The 22,405-nt window shown below is 35.1% G+C and overlaps 4 protein-coding genes and 1 long non-coding RNA gene across 10 annotated transcripts in view; 2 read left to right on the forward strand and 3 right to left on the reverse strand.

Annotated features, from left to right (window-relative positions):
- The window catches only part of drpr (draper), a 28,291-nt gene extending 23,364 nt beyond the window's left edge, over positions 1-4,927 (forward strand). The window contains exons 10-17 of one of the 5 annotated variants that reach the window (XM_066725640.1): positions 4-111; positions 853-1,017; positions 1,270-1,476; positions 2,036-2,191; positions 2,325-2,501; positions 2,751-3,071; positions 3,194-3,337; positions 3,427-4,927. In XM_066725640.1, the coding sequence (XP_066581737.1) occupies positions 4-111; positions 853-1,017; positions 1,270-1,476; positions 2,036-2,191; positions 2,325-2,501; positions 2,751-3,071; positions 3,194-3,337; positions 3,427-3,755 (1,607 nt within the window). In that variant the 3' untranslated portion in view covers positions 3,756-4,927. Of the gene's footprint in view, positions 1-3; positions 112-852; positions 1,018-1,269; positions 1,477-2,035; positions 2,192-2,324; positions 2,502-2,750; positions 3,072-3,154; positions 3,338-3,426 lie in introns of all 5 variants that reach the window. The other 4 variants (XM_066725639.1, XM_066725641.1, XM_066725642.1 and 1 more) reach the window with 4 other exon arrangements.
- LOC136772582 (uncharacterized) lies at positions 4,794-7,022 on the reverse strand. Of its 2 annotated transcripts, none has more exons than XR_010822487.1 (3): positions 6,043-7,022; positions 4,967-5,322; positions 4,794-4,898 (listed from the first exon to the last, which is right to left on the reverse strand). It is a non-coding gene; the product is annotated as an uncharacterized lncRNA (long non-coding RNA). The 2 variants fall into 2 exon arrangements; XR_010822488.1 differs by lacking the exon at positions 6,043-7,022 and adding an exon at positions 5,445-5,584.
- A 1,874-nt stretch (positions 7,023-8,896) lies between these two features.
- On the reverse strand, positions 8,897-11,039 carry LOC136772780 (uncharacterized). The gene is made up of 3 exons (XM_066725906.1): positions 10,710-11,039; positions 10,273-10,641; positions 8,897-9,649 (listed from the first exon to the last, which is right to left on the reverse strand). The coding sequence occupies exons 1-3, from the start codon at positions 11,037-11,039 to the stop codon at positions 8,897-8,899; spliced, it is 1,452 nt and encodes a 483-aa protein (XP_066582003.1).
- A 5-nt stretch (positions 11,040-11,044) lies between these two features.
- LOC136772581 (tripartite motif-containing protein 44-like) lies at positions 11,045-11,769 on the reverse strand. Its single transcript, XM_066725645.1, has 2 exons — positions 11,608-11,769; positions 11,045-11,314 (listed from the first exon to the last, which is right to left on the reverse strand). Exons 1-2 carry the CDS (start codon positions 11,759-11,761, stop codon positions 11,142-11,144), a joined length of 327 nt encoding a protein of 108 aa, XP_066581742.1. The 5' UTR covers positions 11,762-11,769; the 3' UTR covers positions 11,045-11,141.
- A 5,498-nt stretch (positions 11,770-17,267) lies between these two features.
- Positions 17,268-20,333, forward strand: LOC136772781 (uncharacterized). The gene is made up of 4 exons (XM_066725908.1): positions 17,268-17,573; positions 18,368-19,514; positions 19,660-19,949; positions 20,223-20,333. Exons 1-4 carry the CDS (start codon positions 17,268-17,270, stop codon positions 20,331-20,333), a joined length of 1,854 nt encoding a protein of 617 aa, XP_066582005.1.
- Positions 20,334-22,405: the final 2,072 nt, after the last annotated feature.

Consider the following 22,405-nt stretch of genomic DNA (forward strand, 5'->3'; position numbering starts at 1 on the left):
CAGGATGGGACGGAGTACTTTGCGATCGTCCCTGCGGCGATAAATCTTATGGCAAGGACTGCAAGAGTAGATGCAGATGTCTTAATAATGCTGCCTGCAACCCAGAAAACGGTAAATAAATATACGCAAATCGACACAATAATTTCTCTACACGAATCTTTACATTTTTCATACTCATTAGATTAAGCGTTTGTATACTTCAACGCTATCGTGAAATTTCCGTTAATTTCATTCTGTTTTTCTTTTACTCGTCAAGAACTGCTTCTTGTTTTACTCGTGATACTATATATATATATATATATATATATATCAAGAGACACACGGTAGTGTTTCGACGGCAAGTACATATAAAAGTAGATAATGACATGTCTATACCGCCGAGCACTACCGTGTAACTTATATATATATATATCTATGATAAGTACACAAGAGCGTGCTCTCTCATCTTTCTCTCTAATTTTCTCTATTTTTTATGCAATAGAAATTCATGAATTTTTTATTTTTTTCTGTGGTTTGGTTAGTAATTACACGAACTCTCTTTATCCTAGCCTCCCATGTTTCTTTTATTCCACCACTTAAACTTAATAATTATACAAACATACACTCTCTCTTCCTCTTATTATTTATTTTTTCTTGAAAAGCGATGTATTTTCCAATAATTTTGTGTGCTTTGTTTTTCACGATTTTCCTTTAATTATAAACCCATACACGCATAAACTCTCTGTCTCCTCAATTACATTTTCTTGTAACGAACGATGCGTGAATATTTTATTTGTTCTTTTTTCTTTTTATTCTGCAATTTGGTTTCTTTGACTGACACCGTCATGCACTCTTCATGATACTGTAAATCAGGCACCTGTACATGCGCGGCTGGATTTATCGGCGAATTCTGCAAGGATCGTTGCGAAAAAGGATTCTTCGGTCATGATTGCACTCAAGTTTGCGACTGCCATGATGAAAATACTATCGATTGCGATCCAGCCACTGGACGTTGCATCTGCAAGCCCGACTGGCAAGGTCTGTCTCTGTTAATTCGATAGAGCTCGTTAAAATGTTTACAAAAAAAAATGTCAATTCATTTATCTCAATCTTTTCGATAGAAAACTTGAAACAAAAATGTTTTATTATAAATGCATTAAGTAGATGAGCTCATTTTATTCCATTATGAAATTTTTGTTTATTTCATTGTTTTCAACTCAAAGTTATACATTAAAGATTTATCGTGGCATGTTTATTTGTAATGTAATTTAAAATGACGCGACTAATTAGGAATTCGCTGTGAGACCAAATGTCCAGAGGGTTTCTACGGTGAGGATTGTCAGTTAAAATGTAACTGCATGAACAATAGTTCTTGTGATCCTGTCACTGGAAAGTGCGAGTGTGCACGAGGTTGGGATGGACCTGATTGTTCTCAGCCTTGCAAAGAAGGCTGGTATGGTGTACGCTGTAATGAAAAATGTCCTGAGAAAAAACAAGGTGAATGCCTGCAAAAATTTGTAGATTTTGTACAAAATCACGTTCATTTACTTTACAAAATATTCTCATGCCATTGCCAATGCATTGTTTGCACCTACTCCTACTTTAAAACTATCTCTACCTACTGAAAGTTATACCTTTTGAAATTTTACATAAAAATATTACTAGTATTTAGAGTTTTGAGCTTTTAATAGGTTCCTGTATTTTCATGATAAGTCAAAAATTTAATTCACATTTAGTAAATCAAATTGAAAAAAATTTTCTTAAAATTTCGAAAGGTCTTTCTTGATAAGCTGTAGTAACAAGTGGTGATGGTAAAAGGTACTGAATTGTAGATAGATATACCCTACTTATTTATTAATTGTCTTCCCATTCCTTTCATTTTGTTCGCAACTCATTATCAGTGATGGAGTACTTTAAGTACTGGTAAGTAAAGTCAGCAAATGTATCATTTCAGTATTTGATGCTCGTACAGATATTTACAAATGACTTCATATCTTCATATTTCTTTAATGAAAATTATAATAATCATTTATAGCTGACACTCTTATTCTTTTAGGAAACATGACTTGTGACCATGTGACTGGAGAATACATATGTAGACCAGGCTATTTAGGTATTACATGTGAACACCCATGTCCACCAAACCGCTATGGCCTTAATTGTGCCAATCATTGCCACTGTAAAAATGGTGCAGAGTGTCATCATGTGACAGGTAAACAACTGTACATGAAGGGTTCTATTCTTGAATACTGGCTATTATTGTGAAGTATTGGATGATACTCAGTTCTTTTCAAGATATAATTTAGAAAAAGAGGAAATAATATAATACAGTAAATACTTTATAGGAGAATGTCAATGTCGTCCTGGCTGGAAAGGTGAGCACTGTCAAACACCTTGTCCTGAAGGAACGTATGGAGTCAACTGCACTCAACACTGTAAATGTCAAAATGGTGGAGATTGCAGGCCAAATGATGGTCATTGTCGTTGTGCTGCTGGATGGATAGGGACGCAATGCACTGAAAGTAAGTAGCATCAAACAAGTTTTCAATTTTTGCTAAAAATCAACAATTCCTATAAGATATTTGGAAACTGTAGAATTGAATGTTTGTTTTCTTTTTGCACTCCTCATTTAAATTTGTGCATCTTGTGTCATAAATCTGACCAGATTCCTAAAAGTGTGTTTAAATATGAAAATAGTTATTTAACGGTTGTTAGTAGTTTTGGTTTTAACTAGCACTAATCATATCTTGTACGATGAATTTTTCTTCTAGTTTGTCCCGAGGGCTATTTCGGTGACCACTGCATGAAACCATGTGAGTGCAAGAACGATGAATTCTTCATTTGCCATCCAGCCGATGGCTGCATCTGCCGACACGGCTACGCAGGACCAAATTGTGACGAGCAACTATTTTCTCGCAACGTTCAGGAGAAGGAAGAAGCCGGTTATGGGAGTGTAGTAGCCGGGATTTTCGCTGCCATTATTGTGATAGCTATGACTTTGGCTGGCTGGTTTTATCATAGACGCAGAGTGGCTGACTTGAAGAAAGAAATGGCCCAAGTTCATTATATAGCTGAGCCCGTAACTCCAGTTGGTGAGTTTCATTGCTTTTAGTTTATTCTTCTCGCTTTGCCATCAGTAGAATAGAATTTTTCAATAGCATCGCTAATTTTTCAGACCGAAACCAATTTGACAATCCTGTATACTCTTATCAAGGTTCCTCTAAATCTGATGACGGGACGGCTACTCTTTTAAATAACATCCAAATAAGAAATGACCTTGGAACGAACAAGAATATTAATACCGAGAGAGCCAAATTAGGGTTGGGACAGGGAACCGATGACGAGGACGATTTAAAAGGTATTGTTAAACTTTGTGCATTCGGAACAAACATTTGCAATCTTATGGAAAGTTTAAAGGGTTACCGTAAAAATTATTGAATGATTTAGGAGCGTGCAGCCTTCAATTTTCACTGAAAAATAAGGATGCAGATATGGGAAATCCAAATCTCAATGTATATCACAGTATCGATGATATGGATGGCAAGAGGATAGAGCATGTTTACGACGAGATTAAACAGAACAAAGGAAACGACGTTGAATATGACCATTTGGATTATACTAGACCATTGAGTACCTGGAAACCACATTATCAACGAATGGCAAATGGATTTGGTTTCAAGGCCAAAGATTTGGATGGTGCAAGCAGCTCTGGGGCTAGCAGCTCAGGTCATAGCAGCAGATTCAGTGAGAAGGATCCAGAGACTGGTGGAACTTAAAATTTAATCAATTATTACCTCGATGGCCTTCCTTACCTAATAGCTATTCTCATACTCTACCTCCATACCACCTACTATAGATCTCGAGTTTACCATCAATTGACAAGGGCAATGCCCTTTCCGATTTTAACTAAGATTTCCTACTATGATTGCTCGCATAAAAATTCTAGAGATTTCTATTTGTTGCGTCCTTTTGGGATTTTTAAAATTTTAACGATAATTAATAATATAAATATACATTTATCGATACATTTAGAACGATTTTAGTCGTTGATGTGTTGGAGAATTCTGCAACTAGTTGATACTAACTTATTAACGAAATTTTTGATTATGAATATTAATTAAATATATATGTGATTTCATGAAACCACATAGATTATGCAGAATTAATCTCCCGAACTTTAATCGAGATTTTATATTAAGGTCTACTGGAGGAAGAAAAGCCGACATGCTCGCTATTGAATTGCTCAACACAAATAACTCGTTTTATTGCGAGTACTGTGTGCAATATACATCATACACACGTGTATACACGCGCGCGTCCGTCAAACCCATCGATCACAATCTTCTTACTAAGATTTTCATACACCGCATTAAATGTTTTTTCTATTTTTAACATTCACAAATAATCATTTTTAATCTGTAAATATTTTTAAGCCGCATCAAAAATTTTATCATCAAATCTCTAATTTAAGAATCGACTCGTCTATTTCAAATGTGTTGACAATTATTAGTTTATTTATAAAATTGATGATTATATAGCATTTATCTATGATAATTCAGCATAGTAATAATTATTATGCATGAATAAATTTGATTTTTGTACATAGTACTATTTTTTAAGTATAATATATAATGGCATATCATAAAAAGATTTTTGTAAAGAGAATAGTAATATACATTAGGGAATAAAAAGCTGTACGCTGTTGTAAAGAGAAAACAAATATAGCAAACTAAGATATATATTATTTATAGTAACCAATGAATATTTTTAGCATTTAAATTACATTATTTTTAAAATATCTTCGTCATTTTCCGCCAGTCTATTCGGATGAGACTTCTCAAATAATCCAATCACTTAGTATAATTAAAACTTGAAAAATTAATTTCCTCTATCCAAAAGTTTTTCATTTAAAACGCTCCCTGAAAGAACAAAATAAACGAATTTTTAGTAAACATTGTCTTTTTAAATATAATCATTAAAAACTTACACTCAAATACCGCTCGATATGTTCGTCTTTTTATTGAATTGGACATTTATCCAACTTCGCTCCACCTAAAGTATTGTAAGATTTCTTCAAAATACAAACCCTTTTGAAGAAATATCATAACAAATGTCAGAATCTAAATTAAACTAGTAACAATTCTCCCATTTGATAGAAAAATGTTAAGAGCAGATAACTTCGTAGCAACGAATTACTAATCTTCTTCCTACGCTTTCGAATAATATAGCTGAACATAGAGATGATTTATAATGATTTTTTAAATGCAAAATCAGTCGGAGAGAGAGAGAGAGAGCTTGAGATATCCATCCTTGTCAATCAGAATGTTTTCCGGTTTTAGGCCCCTGTAAACAAGTTCGCAGTGATTCATGTATTCCACAGCTAGAGTGTTAAGCAGTGTAGAATCTGTCGCGTTTTCATCGAATTTTCTCATTTTCTTGTGTGAGATAGATGAACATTTATCTACCAGAAATAGACGGCAATACCATGTAGATAAATGAAAAGTCTGAGAAATAGTATTCCAAGTAAACTACAAATGGTAATTTCAATGGGACCACTAAAATTACTCACTGACATCAGTTACATTTCTAAAAGTTTAAGTTTTACTATTTAAATATTTTCATGTAATAAGGCCGTCGCTCCGTGTACCGTAGTAGAGTCATTTCTGACTCGAATATATATTTACTAATACAATTTGAGGTGCCCATGTATGATAACAAACACAGAAGCCTCTTTCCTCCTGCTTAGGCGCTAGTGGAGAGCCCGAGCTCTACCGGTACCTATCATTGTAGTAATATCTATCCGCGAGGACCTTCAAGAATTCAAGCGTCGTGTTTATATTGTTATCCTATTCATATAAGAAACTGACCAGTTAGAAGACAGTGCGACTTGAATAAGAAATTTTGCCTTTACTCTGCAATAATGTGAGGTTTTGCACGCATAAGCGCAGTAAAAAGTTCGAAAACAGTGACTCCGGCACGTTCTTCCGAGGGTTAAGTTTTTAAGACAGTATATAGCCATGTTCAAAGGTAGTTAATTATAGTTCAAACACGTTTATCATATACCTGCTGTGCCGTACACCAACACAAATCCATGGATGAAAGAATGTATAGCAGTGAAAATGAATATTATCAGCGCTATATATACTATATTGGTTAATTTTGTTATATTGAAGGTAAACTTTTTTATTATATGTAAAAAATTACATATTTTATTTCACCTTCATCATGCTGATATGCAGCAGATATGTCGATGTGGAAAAGTTGTATGAGACATGACTCGACTTATGAACTGCAAAATTGTAAAACGGCATTATCGTAGCGACAGAAAAGAAGAAAGTATATACAGAGTATTTCACCTTTCTGGAAGTACTTTCTATTCGGATCTAGAAAGGCTATGTGCAAAAAATGGATGTTTTTATACCGAGGATAATAAATGAATTGTTGTGTCTACGCTCTGGGGCGAATTAAGTGAAACATATTCTGTACAAAGGAAGAACCTGAGAGGGACATACAATATGATATATAACTTTGCAAATTAGATAATTTTTTAACATTTAATGCAGTGTGTCTTGCTATACGGTTCCTCTTAGGTGTCACGTGACATAAATCTTCACTTAAAGGTAAAATAAGGCATTAAATTATATTATATACTTTACACCTAAATTGTGTTAGATGGCATAGTTAAAAACTCATCAGAACATCAAATGGTTTGCATGATACGGCTTAACCACAAAATCGGCATCAGAATTCTACTGACGCATATAATTAATCACATTGACCTCTGTCAGCCTCTGTGCCGAAAGTATTAGCAACAATGTTGCCAAAATAATAACGTTCAGACTCCTCGATTATGACCCCCAAGTCCATACAAATGTACGTTATGGGAAATTTATTTGTTCCATATTACGTTAAATTCTTATAAAACATTATAGCGCAAGAACGTCGATCCAATTTCTCACAGTGCACGTTATAAAGAAACGGCCGTGGAGGGTCTGAATGTTTGTACAATTTGTGGCAACACAGATTGCCAGAACTTTGTAGTGTCTAAAATAAACTACCTATATCGATACTACAGAAGTACTGTCATCTTTCTATTCACAAATTGCCGTAATCTACCAAAAGAATTCGCTTTTCGTCTCTCGATCATGCTAAGTATTTCTCTAAAGTTTAAATTGTCTCCTCGCACGCACACGTTATAAATTGTAAGATCAAACGAACTTACGAGTACGTGAAGTTCGATCGTAATTATATGAAGTAGCCTCGTTCTCCAGATTACAACGTAGTACCCCCCTCGCCCCCAGAATTCACAGCGTTTTCAGAGTGAGATGAAAAAACCCCCGGCCGCTCGCTGCGTCCCCAGCGCCTACAGCCGGTACTCCTCATTTTTCAGAGGTTATATTTTTATTTTTAAATTTATTTGAGGAAACAATTGCGTATTTTTATGGTGGGAAATTTTTCTTCATTGGGTGGATGTAATCTCTCGAACGAGGCTACTTCATATAATTACGATCGAATTTCACGTATTCGTAAGTTCGTTTGATCGTACTATTATATTTCATTCGCCTCGTTCTCCAGATTACAACGTAGTAATTCAGGGTAAGCAATTTTTCCCAATCTTTGATTTATTTTTTACCATTTTTTAATACAACTCATTTATTATGTTATGTAATATCCTTTTTTGTTTAAATTACTGTTCTAATATTGCTCGTGCGAAACATTGTCGGTTATGCCTTATAGGTCTGTTATAGAACTGCGCAAAAACCCTCGAATTTTCTGACCAGTTTGCTGTGTTTCTTATTACACTAATATCTACGCCCTTTGCTAGTGCCGTTGACGTAGCCGCATGTCTCGTGGAATGAGCAGAAAATTTGTTTGTATATCTATCTCGCTTTCCGAAAGAACCTGCTTAATCCATTTACTCACCAGTTTGTGATCCAATTGCCTTAAACGGTTTCCTAACTGATACAAACAATTTCTTCTCATTCCCTCGAAGCTCTTTGGTTTTTTCTATGTATTCCAATATACAGGACATTACGCACAATTTAGGATTTTGTACATTTTTTGGTATTATTAATAAAGGCTGATATCTCCCCGGTCCAGACGTCTTGATCGCATCAGGTATTTTGATTTCCGATCCATCCGGATTAACTTTTATATTATCAATATTTATGATATTTAAATTTTGTGCTCTATGAGTCGTTATTAACGCTAGTAATGTTACTGTTTTCTTTGCTAAGCATTTCAGGCTTTCCGTTCTACTATCTTTTAGATAATTTAAAACTGCGAATACATCCCAAGTGTAATCATATTTTGGTTTTACCGGTTTCAATTTCGATATTCCTTTGAAAAACCGACTGATTAATAGATCATCGCCTATTTTATTCCTACTTAGCAATGAGATCGCCGATCTGTATGTATTTAGCGTAGTATACGATGCTCCTTCTGTATATTTCTCTGTTAGAAATTCTAATAAACTTTCACGTTTAGGAGTATATATTTCTTTGTTTGATCTCGCGCAGAACACTTGCCATTTCTTCGACCCAACTTCGTATTGTTTTAATGTCGACTCCGTCAGAGAAGATATTAATATTTCTACTGTTTGCGGTGGCACATTCATTTTTCTGAATGCTCTCCTGATACTCTCGCGGCCACTAACGACAGTGATTTCGCTCTCGGGTGTTGTCTCGTTCCGTAAGGAGAAACCAGTAAATTAGCGCTCGGCTCAAATTTGACAGGTTTATCTTTTAGCATCGAGACGAATAACGGGTACCAAGGTTGATTTGCCCAGTCCGGTACCACAACAGTTCCTGTTGCCCTATCCTTTTTAATTTTTACCAGCATTTTCAACACCAAATTAAATGGCGGAAACGCATAGAATCTTAACTTTGTCCATTCAACCGTAAATGCATCTACATTTTTAGCTTCCTTGTCCGGCATCCACGAAAAAAAACTTTTTACATTTCGTATTGTATTTGTTCGCAAATAAGTCTATATCCGGTGTTCCAAAATTTTTAACTATTTTTGCAAAAGCTTTGTTCGACAATTCCCACTCTGTATCCTCATTCTCGAGCCTGGACAACCAATCTGCGTTTTTATTATCGGCCGATGTAATGTAATCGGCATATAAAAAAATATGTCTGGCCTCTGCCCATTGCCATATTTCTTTCGTTAGCTTATGATATTTACCGTACTTTACACCGCCCATTTTATTGATGTATGCAATCGCTGAAGAATTATCAATTCTAAGCAATATCTGGCAATCTTTTTCATTATCCGCCAATTGTGCTAACCCTAATTTTACTGCTAACAACTCCCTGTAGTTTATTGAATGTTTGATATCTTCTACTGTCCAATCACCCCTTACATGGTCTTTATTACTTAACGCTCCCCAACCTGAGTCCGATGCATCAGTATATATTTCTACTTTAAATTTCCCCGTTTTTATAGGATTAACTATCGTACCTAATTTTTCTTGCCACCAAATCAAATCTGCTCTTATGCTATTCGGTATTTCCATTATTTTGCCATAGTCATAACCGTTATTTAATAGTGCCCTTAATTTTTCTTTTTCCATAATTTTTGTGTATAACATTCCATATTCTACCGCTTGACACGCTAAAACGAATGACCCTATTAATTTTGCAAATTCTTGAATTGCACAGCTATTTAACTTAAGAAATTTTTGTATGAGATTTTTAAGTTTTATTCGTTTCTCTTTTGTTAATTCCACAGTATATTTCACAGAGTCTAATACAAAACCTAAATATTTACATTTAGTCGCAGGTATTAATTTACTTTTTGTTTTGTTTATAAGGAAACCTAAATTTGTTAGTAGATTTACCGTTTCGTTTATATTTTGCAAAATTTTTCATAATTTTTTCCAATGCAGAGTATGTCGTCAAGATATATTACCGAACAGAAACCTCTTCTCCGCAATAGATTAATTACCGGTTTTAATATTTTAGTAAATACATATGGGCACGAGGCTAATTCATTTGGTAAACATGTGAATTGGTATAATTTTCCCAAAAACTTAAATCTCAAATACTTTCTGCTTGTCTTATTTATTGGTACTAAAAAGTAAGCGTCCTGTAGATCAATATTTCCCATGAAAAACCCTGGAAAAACTAAATTTGTTGCCGTTCTCACATTTTCCATTTTAAAATGATCTACTATTACAAACTTTTTTAATTTCTTTCAGTTTAGTATGAACCTATACGATCCATTTGCTTTCTGTCTTAAGAAATATGTAGATAAGAATTGTTTTTTATTATTCGTACAACGTTCTATTACCCCTTTATTCATCAGATCCTTAACCACCTGTTTATAATTTTCAATTTCCTTTATTGAGTCGAATCTTACTTTTGGTGCTTTCTCTTGATGAGGTATTTTGCTAAACCTGATCTTGTAACCCTTGATAGCTTCTAATACAAATTTACTCTTTGTTATTTTTTGCCAATTTTTTGTAAAATATTTTAACCTGCCTGCTATTTTACCTACATTTATGTGTACGTCTTCAAGTTCTTGGATCTGAATCTCCCTTGATTCTGAGCCCGTTGGTTGAAAGGCTGCTGCTTGTTTTTGAAGAAGAATCTGTTTCTCTGCTGGCCCGGCTGATTTCTGTTGCCTACAGGTACGAATGCCGGTCTTTTCGTCTGGTGGCTTTGATAGTTTAAATTTTTGTTTTGTAATGGCATCTTTTTGGTTTGAATTTTTAAATTCTGGCTGACTTTGTCTATAGATTTCACTTCCTTAATCCTCGTGCCTAAGTTTCTTCCGAACAAAAATTCATCTGTTTCGGATTCCTTTAATAAGGATTTGCATTGATTGTCTACCATTGGCAATATAAATGCTTTTCTAGATTCTGTCTCTTCAAACGCTAGATGATTCATAAGTTTTGCTGCGTCGTTAAGTTTTTCAACAAACCCCGCTATGTCGATGCCATCTTCCTCTTCTGCTATATCTTTAATCGCCGAACCCAATGCAGCTAGTGCCGATGTTGCTAACTGTTGTCTTTGTAAGAAGTGCTGATCTCTTTTGATCGCTGATTCTGATAGCATTGCCGAAACTTCCGGGTTTAGTTTAGGCACAATCAATCCTTCCGGTCTTACATACTTTTTTGATAGTTTTTCTCTCTCTGCTTCCTTGATTCCGTTGCTGAACTAATGTTTCCATCTCTTCGAGATCGAAGAATGCAATTTTATCTCTGCTGCCTCTTCTTCTATTGGGTCCTCTCCCAAAGCTTGTAAAATATTCTCGTTAAGCGGTTTTTCTTTGTCGGCATTTTCTTTATCGCGGTCTCTATTCTCATCATCTATCTGAGTTTTGTTATCATCTACAAACCACAAAAAAGAAAAACAGAGCAATTTATATGTGACCGGTATACTGTTCTTGGAAAGAGGCGAGCTATTTATCCAAGAAAGTAAACAAAATATGTTGTAATTATGCTCGAACTTCACGTACTCGTAAGTTCGTTTGATTGTACACTTTTATATACGGCCAGTATACTGTTCTTGGAAACAGGCGAGCTATTTATCCAAGAAAGTAAATAAGTAAGCGCATGGCCACAAGCGGTTACTGCGGCAAGCACCCGCTAGTCTTTTCTTTCTCTAATCAATCTGAACCTACCTTTGTTTTCCTTGTCGTCTGATTTCTCACTTTGTGCATCATTCTCTTTGTCCGACGCCTCTTCGTCTTCACTTCTCTCGGATTCGGACGATGATCCAATCTCTTTATCCATTTCATCATCAATTCTTTTCTTTAACCTTTTTACTTGCTCCATCAACTCCTCCACGTTTTCTTTTCCTACTTTCCTCTGACCCATTTTCCAACTACTTGTATACTCAAAACACGTGCGAATTCCAGCGCACGGCGAAAAGGAATGAGGAGTACCGGCTGTAGGCGCTGGGGCTGGGGGCGCAGCGAGCGGCCGGGGGTTTTTTCATCTCACTCTGAAAACGCTGTGAATTCTGGGGGCGAAGGGGGTACTACGTTGTAATCTGGAGAACGAGGCGAATGAAATATAATCTCTGATTTTGATCGATTTTGCTCCCAACAGTAGAAACAGAAAGACATTGTTGACTAAAATATCTCGGTCGTCAATTTTTGGTGAGCAAAATCGATTAAAATTATAGTATACTGAAACATTTTTCAGCTCTTAGTTATTAGAATTAAGTGCATCCAGCCGACATTTAATGATTCTAATAACTAAATAAATTTTACGTATGATTGGTTAATGAGTTGAAATTAGCCAATAATTTGCATATTCTACTTAGTGACTGACTCTGCTGCAGATCAATTCCATAATTCTTATCGACAAAATTTCGATATCATCAGGATGAAGTTAAACGACAAATATCGGTACATGTAATGATAATTTTATATGTATCATTTGCGGTCCTTACGGATATTGGAAATTTTCATTAGAGTTACAGAATGCGGAGACTGAGTGTGTCGGTTGAATGCACTAAGTAGCTAGCCTGCACTGCGATCAATCGATTGATGCCTTATATATAGTAGTTTTGACTCTTTTAATTTTTCCTTTATTTTAACTGATTCACTGAAATCATTTATGCAAGATAGATACGTGAAGCTTAATAATATAATTGAATTGTTTCAACATTGTATGAATAAGGAATCTTTTATGTTTTACGTTTTAATTACACATTACTCTTGATGTTTAATATAATTCGCGGTGCAAGTCTTTACATTAAAGCTATCATATAATTCTGGAACACTGAAGGTATAAATCGGATGGAAGAGAATTGGGGGGGAGGGGGTGGGGGGGGGGGGGGGTAATGTTTTCTTATTAAACAAAATGTGTTCGTGTGTAAAACATGAATAAGCCTCCTATATACCAACCCTCGTGGAAGAAAACACTACTTCCTACATATTGGTCATACTCTGGTCTAGATATGGGCAAAAGTATGGCTATTGCCAAAATCTACGAGATTTTTTCAACGTAGGCGAAGCATCAGGACAATAAAATAGCTCTTTAGATACATTTTCCATTAATCATCTCATTTTATCCGTTTTTAGGTTAATTAGAAAATACTAATTATAGTAGTATTGCAATTGCTGATCAATCAAAATTGAGATTTCTCATACTCTCTGTTACATCGAAAGTTAGAGGTATTCATGAATTATGTCGTCCTTACCGGGCGAGAAGAGCAAGATAACTTCTTAATAAAAGAGTAAAAAATTTAAACCTCGTTTCTTTTTCTTCTTATCTGTACATTGCGCCAAGTTTAGTTATTAACGCCGGCTTGTAAGAATTATTATACGTTGATTTTTTTCCGATGAACATAGCAAAATCGGCTTGCAAATGTTAAAATAAAATAGTGCTCAAGAACTATTAAGCGTCGCGTTTATTGTGAGCTGCAAGATAATTTCACGAATTAATTTACAGAAAACCAGCTTCTCTCAAATATTTTATTTTCGCGCGTAATATTTCATTTAAAATCAATTAAATTATAAATAATACCGAAGAGAAATTACACGCGAGTTACATAATCACACCTTCACTTGATTCATCAAAAGAAGGCAGTAATTTATCCTTTGTGCTGGTCTTTTATAGTCTCTCCATTACTATGGGATACATCTCTCCAGAATCAGGGGGTGGTTCATTCTTGAAACTGTTACCAGCGGTGCTGTTCACACAGATACCTCACACTCGACTCAAATTTAAGTATTATTGTACACGTCACGTAAATAGTAGTACTGGAGAGAGCCTCAAGTAGAGTGACGGTTTATGTGCGTGAATTCCACTGCTAGTGTCATAATTTCGAAAATAAGTCACAGTTACTATATGACCAATTTCACATTACTAAATTTCCTTGGCTACTATGACCGCACTCCAATTTCAATGCACTTTTTGGGCTCAGAGATAACACTGCCCATACTGCACACTTGACTAAAAGTTGTCTTATAGACATCTTTTAGTCATACAATTGACTAAAAGACATCTAAAAGATGTCTTTAAATCATTAGGTGCTTTATAGATAAACAATTAACACACACTCACATTTGATAATCACTGAGAGGCTAAGCTAACTCAATTATATAGGACAGGGAGCGACGAAGATTGTTTAAAAAAAGAGATACGTGTAGTATGTTCGTTGAAAGTCATCAGTAGATATTTTTCTGTTGTCTTGTAGATTATAATATGGGAACAATGGTCTTTTATCTAAACAATTAACATTTTAAATCAGTTTTATCTTATCTGTCACTTGCTCGCCCTTTTTCTTTTTCTTCTAAGTATTGCCCGAGTTGGTTATCCACTGCCTCATGTTGCAGGTGGGAGAGCGGCAGCTGTCTCGAAATTTCATCAAATTCCGATTGGGTTAATAGCTTATCCTCCAGCATAATATTTGCTTTAAGGATCAGGGAAACTTTTAACTTCTCCAACTGAGTTAGAAAATTAGCTCCCTGACCCTTAAATCAGTGAGCTCCTTCTGGAGCTGTAGAAATTCCTGAGACATTCGAAATCGTTTCTAAAAAAAAAAAAGAAATTAGTACATTTATAATAGTAGGAGCCAACCATCACGGATCGCCCCCACCTTTAATTTTATTAATATCCAAAACAATTATTAAATTTTATTAATTTTACAAAAAGTAATATAACGTATCTTTCTATTCCTGACACTTCGCAATGTAAACTGGGAGATCAACAGGCAAGCCACATTTATTTATATAGAAAATCGAAACGACTCGAAGAGGTAAAACTTTCTAAGGAAAGGAGCTAGTCCAATTCACACCTCCTCTTCCTCTTAGGCTTCTGCACGCCTTTTGTAGCCCCTACAAAAAAAAATACATAAAGTGAAAACGAAATTAAGGTAATGATACTAAAATATTATTGAATATTGTACCTGCTTTCTTTGTTGGTGGGGTGATCCCTAGAAAGGGTGACCTCACCAACGAACCCGAGGTATGTGGGATAGAGGAGGCGAACGGATATTCGTCATCCTCTGCAAAGAATAGAGATATAAATTATGTTAGAAAATTGTTGTGTGACAATGGTAAAAGTCGAACTAGATCTAAGTTGGTAGTAGAAACTAAAATAGGTTGGTACGACAGCGGAAGTAGGTGGCGCTAATAATAGAAGCAGAAGCTAAACGATTAACAAGTTAGTAGCGCGCTCTTCCAAGATGGTCGTCACCGGGTATACACGTGCGTAACGCAGTGACCAGTGTTGCCAGAAAGTAGACCGTCGGTCTACAGAACTTCCGCCTCCACTTACCACCACAGATGCAGGCTCGTTTGCGTGAGCCATCCCCGCTTCTACCGCTGCTCGATGGTCACGAGCACAAGCGAAGGGTCCATACATGTGTCGACTGGCTTCGCTCGCTCTTCGCTATCCTCGGATTAAAGAGAGAGCGGAGATACTTTCTCGGACCTCTCTGTCTTTCTCGCTGTTAGCCGTCTAGCAGAAGATTCGAGGCAAAATCTTTTCGCTTCGCTTTGCCGAAAATCTACGAATCTTCGATGTTATTTACATCTGCAGGACAATGCCTTTATTCATGTTTTTCAGCATATTTATTTATAAGCATTGACTTATAATCAATAATAAATTAAGGAAATGTGCATGTGATATGTAGTAATAACTTTAAATACAATTTCATCGTTATAATTCCGTAAAATCTGCATTTCTTTAATTTATTATTGATTTTTGTGAGTCAATGGCCATTAAAAAAAAGCACCGAGCGGGAATCGAGCCCGGATCCACGAATCGCCACGCGGTTACCTTACCGCCTGAGCCACGAGGCTTCTTCGATGTCTTATAAACAGAAAGTCGTCTTACGGACTTGAAATACCGTATAAATAAACGATCAATTGTTCGCTTTATTCATTATTATTCTGTCATAATGGAATAAAAATTGAAGAATAATTATATGTTGAATTGTTTTCGAAAGTTTTTCCAATAGCCAAGAACGAAGATAAATAATCAACGCTCGTAGCATTGGCATATTATGAGTGCGATAAGGAGCGGCTATCGGACCTCTCTCTCTCTCTCTCTCTCTCTCTCTCTCTCTCTCTCTCTCTCTCTCTCAGTCGCGTCTTTGTTTTCCTTCTTCCTTTAGGGGAAAGCACGTGCGTTTATTACCAAAACAATTCTTACCTCAGAAATATTATGTTCTGTAATGTTTTTATATGTACATATATAGATCAATACGTATTATGTACATAGGCAACGCTAAAATTAAGTATTAATTTTTCTAAACATTAGACTCTCTATTAAAATCATTTACTAAATAAGCTTGAGAATCATATATTGAATGTTAGATATAAAATGGTATCTTTATTTATTCACTCTTACAAATCTTCTACAAGCTTATACAAATTTCCATCTTGTGCTTCCAATCCCGCGACAGCTTAACAACTGCCCTCCTCTTTCTTTTTCTCCCCCTCCTTTTACTACCTCTTATCTCTCCTGCGAAGAGTGTTTGTACGCCATCTAGCTACTTCTGGCGCGAAATACGAAACTAGCTAACATGAAATATAAGTAAAATTACATTACTTATTTTCATTGCGAGTTTTTATTCCCGAACAGCTATTCGGCGCTCGCAATGTAAACATTTATGAGCGACAGATAGGAAACAATTAATCAAAACAAAGAGTTTTTATGACTACCTAGATCTATGCAGTATTTAAAGGATTACATATACTTATTTCGCTATATATATGTAATAATTATACATAATATGGAAAGACTTTTCTCTCTGTGCAAGGAAGAGCTAATCCAAACAGCGTGCGAGAGAGAGACCGCTGCTTAGTGATGAGCTAAATCGGTCTTGGTCTTGCAGTCTTGGTCTTGGTCTTGCAAAAGAGACAAGACCAAGACCAAGACCAAGACTACACTGCCCATTGCAAGACCAAGACCAAGACCATATTGACAAGAACAAGACCAACCGCGCAAAAGTCTTGCAGTCTTGTTATTAATACCTAATACGAAGAATGAGACACCAATAATTCGACACCTCTCAACTGATTTCCCCTTTTTAGGCATTGCTTCGACTTGATTTAGTTTGATGAAATTTGTGTTTACACTTGTTTATCGGCTTATCTTTTGTGACGGAATATGAAAGAAACCGCTTTGGTAGTCCACTTTTAGCGGCGCTTATTGAACTAAGATGACAGAAAACTTTATAAACAAGCCGATCCTATGAATATAAGTAACCAATAAAAGAAAACATTGAAGAGCTAGGGTAGTTTCTACGTCATCTAGCAAGAGCATAACATTTTCAAACAGTTTTAATTCAGGCTTCGATAGAGACGGACGTGCTAATAATATGGATATCGTTGAAACTAGCGAAAGTGAAACCGAAAATCAACAGGAAAATAAAAAGCCTGTTGGAGGGAGTAAATTTTCTGAGTTTTACGAAATAAACATTAGTTCTCAAAATCCATTCGCGGTGTGTAAACTGTGTGAAAATCGCCAAAAAAAGCATATTGAGATAAAAATGAAGAATAGGAATACTTCGGGTTTAAAAAAACACTTACTTTCTTTACACAAACCTGAATATGCGAAACTTTTCCCACAAAAAACCAGCTCTGGTCTTAGGAATTATTTTAAACCTACTGGAAGCAGCAAAGAAGTAAGTAATTGTATTTATTGCGGAATATATAAAAAAGGTTTTTCTAATTATTTTGAAAATTAAGGATTGTAGAGAACAATTGTTATGGATTAATTAATTTATTAAACTTTAAAAAATGTATGAAATGATATCTTCAGTTTAATCTCGAGCGAAGTTTAAAGTTATGTGCAGGTGATCTTGAATTTTTTAAATTGAAGTCCCTATTTTTTGTTGCATATACTTACAGCTTATCTCAAGAGCTTTGAAAAGCATTATATTAATATATCTTTTCCATCAGTGTTTCAGAAGATATTCGATTTAAAATAGCATATCGAAGTAAGTATGTTCAAAGTGGTATGTCTAGTTGCAACGTACTCGTTCGCACATGGTCACTCATTTATTTATTATTTCAAACCAAATTATCTGGTAAAGAACTGAATTAAAAATATATCAATATAGTTTTTTGGACATATATTGAGATTAACTACAAAAATACTAAATGAAAAATAGAGGCTGGCATTTAAAAAATTCGAGGTGATCTTCGGATAACCTTCAATAAACCACAAAATTCAGTTTAACTGAAGACACTATTTTATACAGTTTAGAAAATATTGAAATTACTCTTTAAATTTTGTTTTCTATAATCCTTAGTTTTGAGAATAATTAAAGGTTCCTAATTTTTTGATACTGCTTGTACATATATGCTTGATAATCATTTAATCGGAAATGTTGAATATTTGGTTTTAATCTACGAGAATATTAGTAACCACTTTAACTAACACAAACCCTTAAAAAACTTTTTTTTTATTTATTAGGTAGAAGTAAAAGATATAACAACAGCTACAATTGATTGGGTGATAAAAAAATATCTTCCATTTTCATTTTTTGATGATGCAGAAACACAAGCATTTTTTCACTTAATTTCGCCAAATACCCAATTCCCAAGAAGGTTTGCTTTGAGAAATCAAGTGAAACAGCGTTTTGAGGAATTACAAAAATTAGTAGCAAACAAACTACAAAAATGTACATCCAAACTTTCTTTTACTATTGATGGATGGACGTCCATAGCTAGCCGATCTTTTTATGGAATAACAGGGCATTTCATAGATGAAGATTGGAATTACCAATCTATTGTCTTAGATTTTGTCCCATCACACGGTAGACACACCGGCAAGGATATTGCTGAACTATTTTCCAAATCGTTAAAAGATTTTGGTATAATAAATAAAGTAATTGGAATTACGACAGACAATGCCTCAGCTATTACAACATTTTTTTATGAGCTGAACAATATACACCCTGAAATTGATGCAGAAGATCGACATTTTCGGTGTATGGCTCATATTCTCAATTTAGGGGTCCAAGAATTAATGAGAAATCTAAAATGGGAAAATGAGAGTAACGGTGAAGAAGAGATCTATTCTGACACTGAGGAAACAAATGAAGATCTCACACAAGAGTATAATGACTCCACTTCTGCTCTTATGAAATTACGCACAATATTTAGCAAAATTAAAAGAAGCGAGATTTTATGTAATAAATTCCGATCAGCATGCGAAACGGCTGGTGTACCAACGACAATTAAGCCTATTTTAGATTGCGTAACAAGGTGGAACTCCACGCATGATATGCTTGGTGCTGCAATAACACTGAAAGGAGGAATAATAACTTTGTGTCAAAATATTTCAGAGTTATCGAATTTCCAAATTTCGTCGGAAGAATGGATAATATTTGAAAAAGTACACAAGTTTTTGATAAATTTTAAAATTTTATCAACAAAATTAGGCGGAGAACAATATGTAACTCTTCCGTTGGTTATCGTATCTTTTAATTTATTAATTGATAAAATAGAAGCTACCACGAAACAATTAAACGACAAAAAAGATCGCAATAATATCGACGAAGCGCTCATCTTTGCTTTTCAAGCTTGTCGTGATAAGATGCTTAAGCATTACCAAAAATGTAATTGGATATATAGCGCTGTTCTTATTTTAGACCCGAAACATAAAAGCGAAACTTTTGATTTAACACCTTGGGGAAGAGAAATTAAAGCAAATAGCTTTTCAATAGATATTTGAGCAATATCAAGAACAAAATCCTTTATCAGTAACTTCTGTAGCAGAAGATTATGTGACGTCTGCCGATATTGCTGATGAAGATATAATTGATTTTGATAAATTGTATTCCGCTCCATCCACGTCAAAATCATTTACAAGTCCAACTTCAGAACTTGAAGAATATTTACAAGAACCAAGAGCTTCAAGCGATGTAGATGTTTTAACATGGTGGAAGCAAAACCATACAAAATTCCCAATTTTATCAAAAATGGCTCGCGATTTTTTAACTATTCCGGCAACATCAGTTCCCGCCGAACGACTTTTTTCAAAGGCGTCGCTCGTAATAAGAAAGCACCGGAATAGGTTAAATAATGAGTCAGCCAGATGGCTTTTATGTATTAATTCGTGGACAGCAAAGCAAAAAATATTACTTGTATAACATATTATAATTTATATTTTATACATAATAAAATATTTTAATACTTCACTTTTCCAGAGTTATAATATTCGAATTTCATATTGATATCAAGCAGAATACAATGCTAAATTTATTAAAATCAAAATGTAAAAATGAACTACTCAGCTAAATAATTATTATACCTAAATTTGCAAGACTAGAAAGACTCTTACAACAAGACCGAGACCAATACCAAGACCAGTTATATCATTACAATACCAAGAACAAGAATGCGCCTACAAGAACAAGACCAATACCAATATTTAACATTCTTGGTCTTGGTCTTGCGAGAGCTCATCACTACCGCTGCTTAGTGCGCGGGAAAAGGACAGCGTGATAAACACGCAGTGTTTATTACCTGAAGCAAAAATTAAAGGCCGTTGAACCCAGACAATATAGGCCAAGTCGAACAGCTGATCTCTGAAATAGATCGAAGAAATAAGAACCTTCATTTTATTAAAGTGATTTCGCGAGTAATAGAGGGTAAATCATCTTTTAATTTATTCATTGCTCCGAATATACAGCAACTCCTACACCGCACTCACTCCTCGAACGATGTTTCTGCTCTTCCTTCCTCTCCTACCAATCACCTTCGGACACACCTGTATGGAAGAATCCTAACATTTTCGGGGCTATTTGCTCATACCTTGAGGACTTATTATAATTGATAAGGTGTGGGAATTTGGTATTGTGATGTGTGTTTGAAAGAGGAATCGGCACTAAGTAAATATGAACTACAATAATTTCATTGTATATTTTTATTTAATAAAAATGATAATTTTTATACACTATGGTGTTATCACCAGTCCCCTCCCAATTCCCCCTTCCACCTCCACCTCGTCCTCTTCCTCTTCCACCTCGTCCTCCTCCCTCCGACCCTCTTCCTCTCTTCCTCCCAATCTTCTTCCTCTTCCTCCTACTTCTCTTCCTCTCACACCTCCTCCTCTCACACCTCCTCCTCTACCTCCACGGCTAAGCTGGACCCAATAGCGGCGTGCCTTTCCGCCTTCTGTTCCTCTGACTGTAATATAATTTAAAATTTGTTAATATTATATGTAATGGGAATGAAATGTTTTTTCAAAAAGGAATGTATAATATTAGTTAATAATGAAATATTACCACGAGGGAGTGGCCTTTGCACCACTGCTCCTAAAGCAGCCGAAGGGACCGAAGGCTGGTGCTGTGGTATAGGGTGGTGGGGGTGCTGTTGTTGTTGCTGCTGCTGCTGCTGCTGCTGCTGTTGTTGTTGTTGCTGCTGCTGATACTGCTGATGCTGTTGCTGCCGCTGCAGTTGCAACTGTTGCCGCTGCTGCTGTTGTTGCTGCTGTCTGACCAGCGCTTGGATGGTTTCTTCTAAGGAATCCAAGCGCTGGTCATAATAATGCAGCACTGCTGCATCGGCTGCTGCTGCATTTCGAAAACGACCGCCTATATAAATATAAGACAAAAAATGAATTAACATTAAGTAAAATTAAATATATATTATGAAATATTTAAAATGGTAATGAAAGTGTACCTGCTTCGTTCGTGTTGCTCTTCGTGAGACATTCTGAAAAGAAACGAAAAATTAAAATTTAATAAAAGAAGTTAGATCGGTGAACTGAATTATTTATTTATAGGGTGTGTCATTCATTACAATTAATTTGACAAGCATAGATAAGATAATTAAATGTTATAATGCAAATGATATATTTGATCATTACAAATACCTTTCTGTAAATGAATTTGAAATTATCGAATTTTAATCATTAGAACAGTTAATGAATTTCTCTAAGAAAGTCTGGCGGATAGAAGAAGGTCATGAAATTTTTTTACTTGTTACAATAATAATATTAATTAACTATTAATAACTAATAAAAGTTAAGATTTTATAAGTACTCTAAGAAGTATCCATTAACAATTAACTTTTTATCTATGCTCTTAAATTCATGAATTTAATATTTTCAATATTAAGAAACTACTTCCTGTGCGAACCGCCTGAGAAGTCGATCCATTGTAACTGATCGATTATTAAGTATGACTTTCGGACGATGTGGATATGATACAGTTTCTCAATGTTTAGGTTTACTGTCGAAATGTAGCTACTTAATACCTTATACTCCTCTACACTAGAAAAAAAAAGAAAAAGATACATTTACAAGTTGCTTCAGATGTGCATAGTGAAGAAATAGATGAGGATGAAGAGAACATATAAATAAGAATGAAATAAACTGTAAAGTCTGCTATGAGCGACTACTCTGCAAATCTGAAACATGTAGTCTGCTTTGAGCGACTACTTTGCAGAGCAAAAATACATAACGTCTGTTATGAGCGACTACTTTGCAGAGCAAAAATATATA

Source organism: Prorops nasuta, unplaced genomic scaffold (assembly GCF_024137725.1).
Source record: "Prorops nasuta isolate Cenicafe-Biocafe unplaced genomic scaffold, Cenicafe_Pnas_1.2 PNAS00004, whole genome shotgun sequence".
Classification (NCBI taxonomy): Eukaryota; Metazoa; Arthropoda; class Insecta; order Hymenoptera; family Bethylidae; genus Prorops; species Prorops nasuta.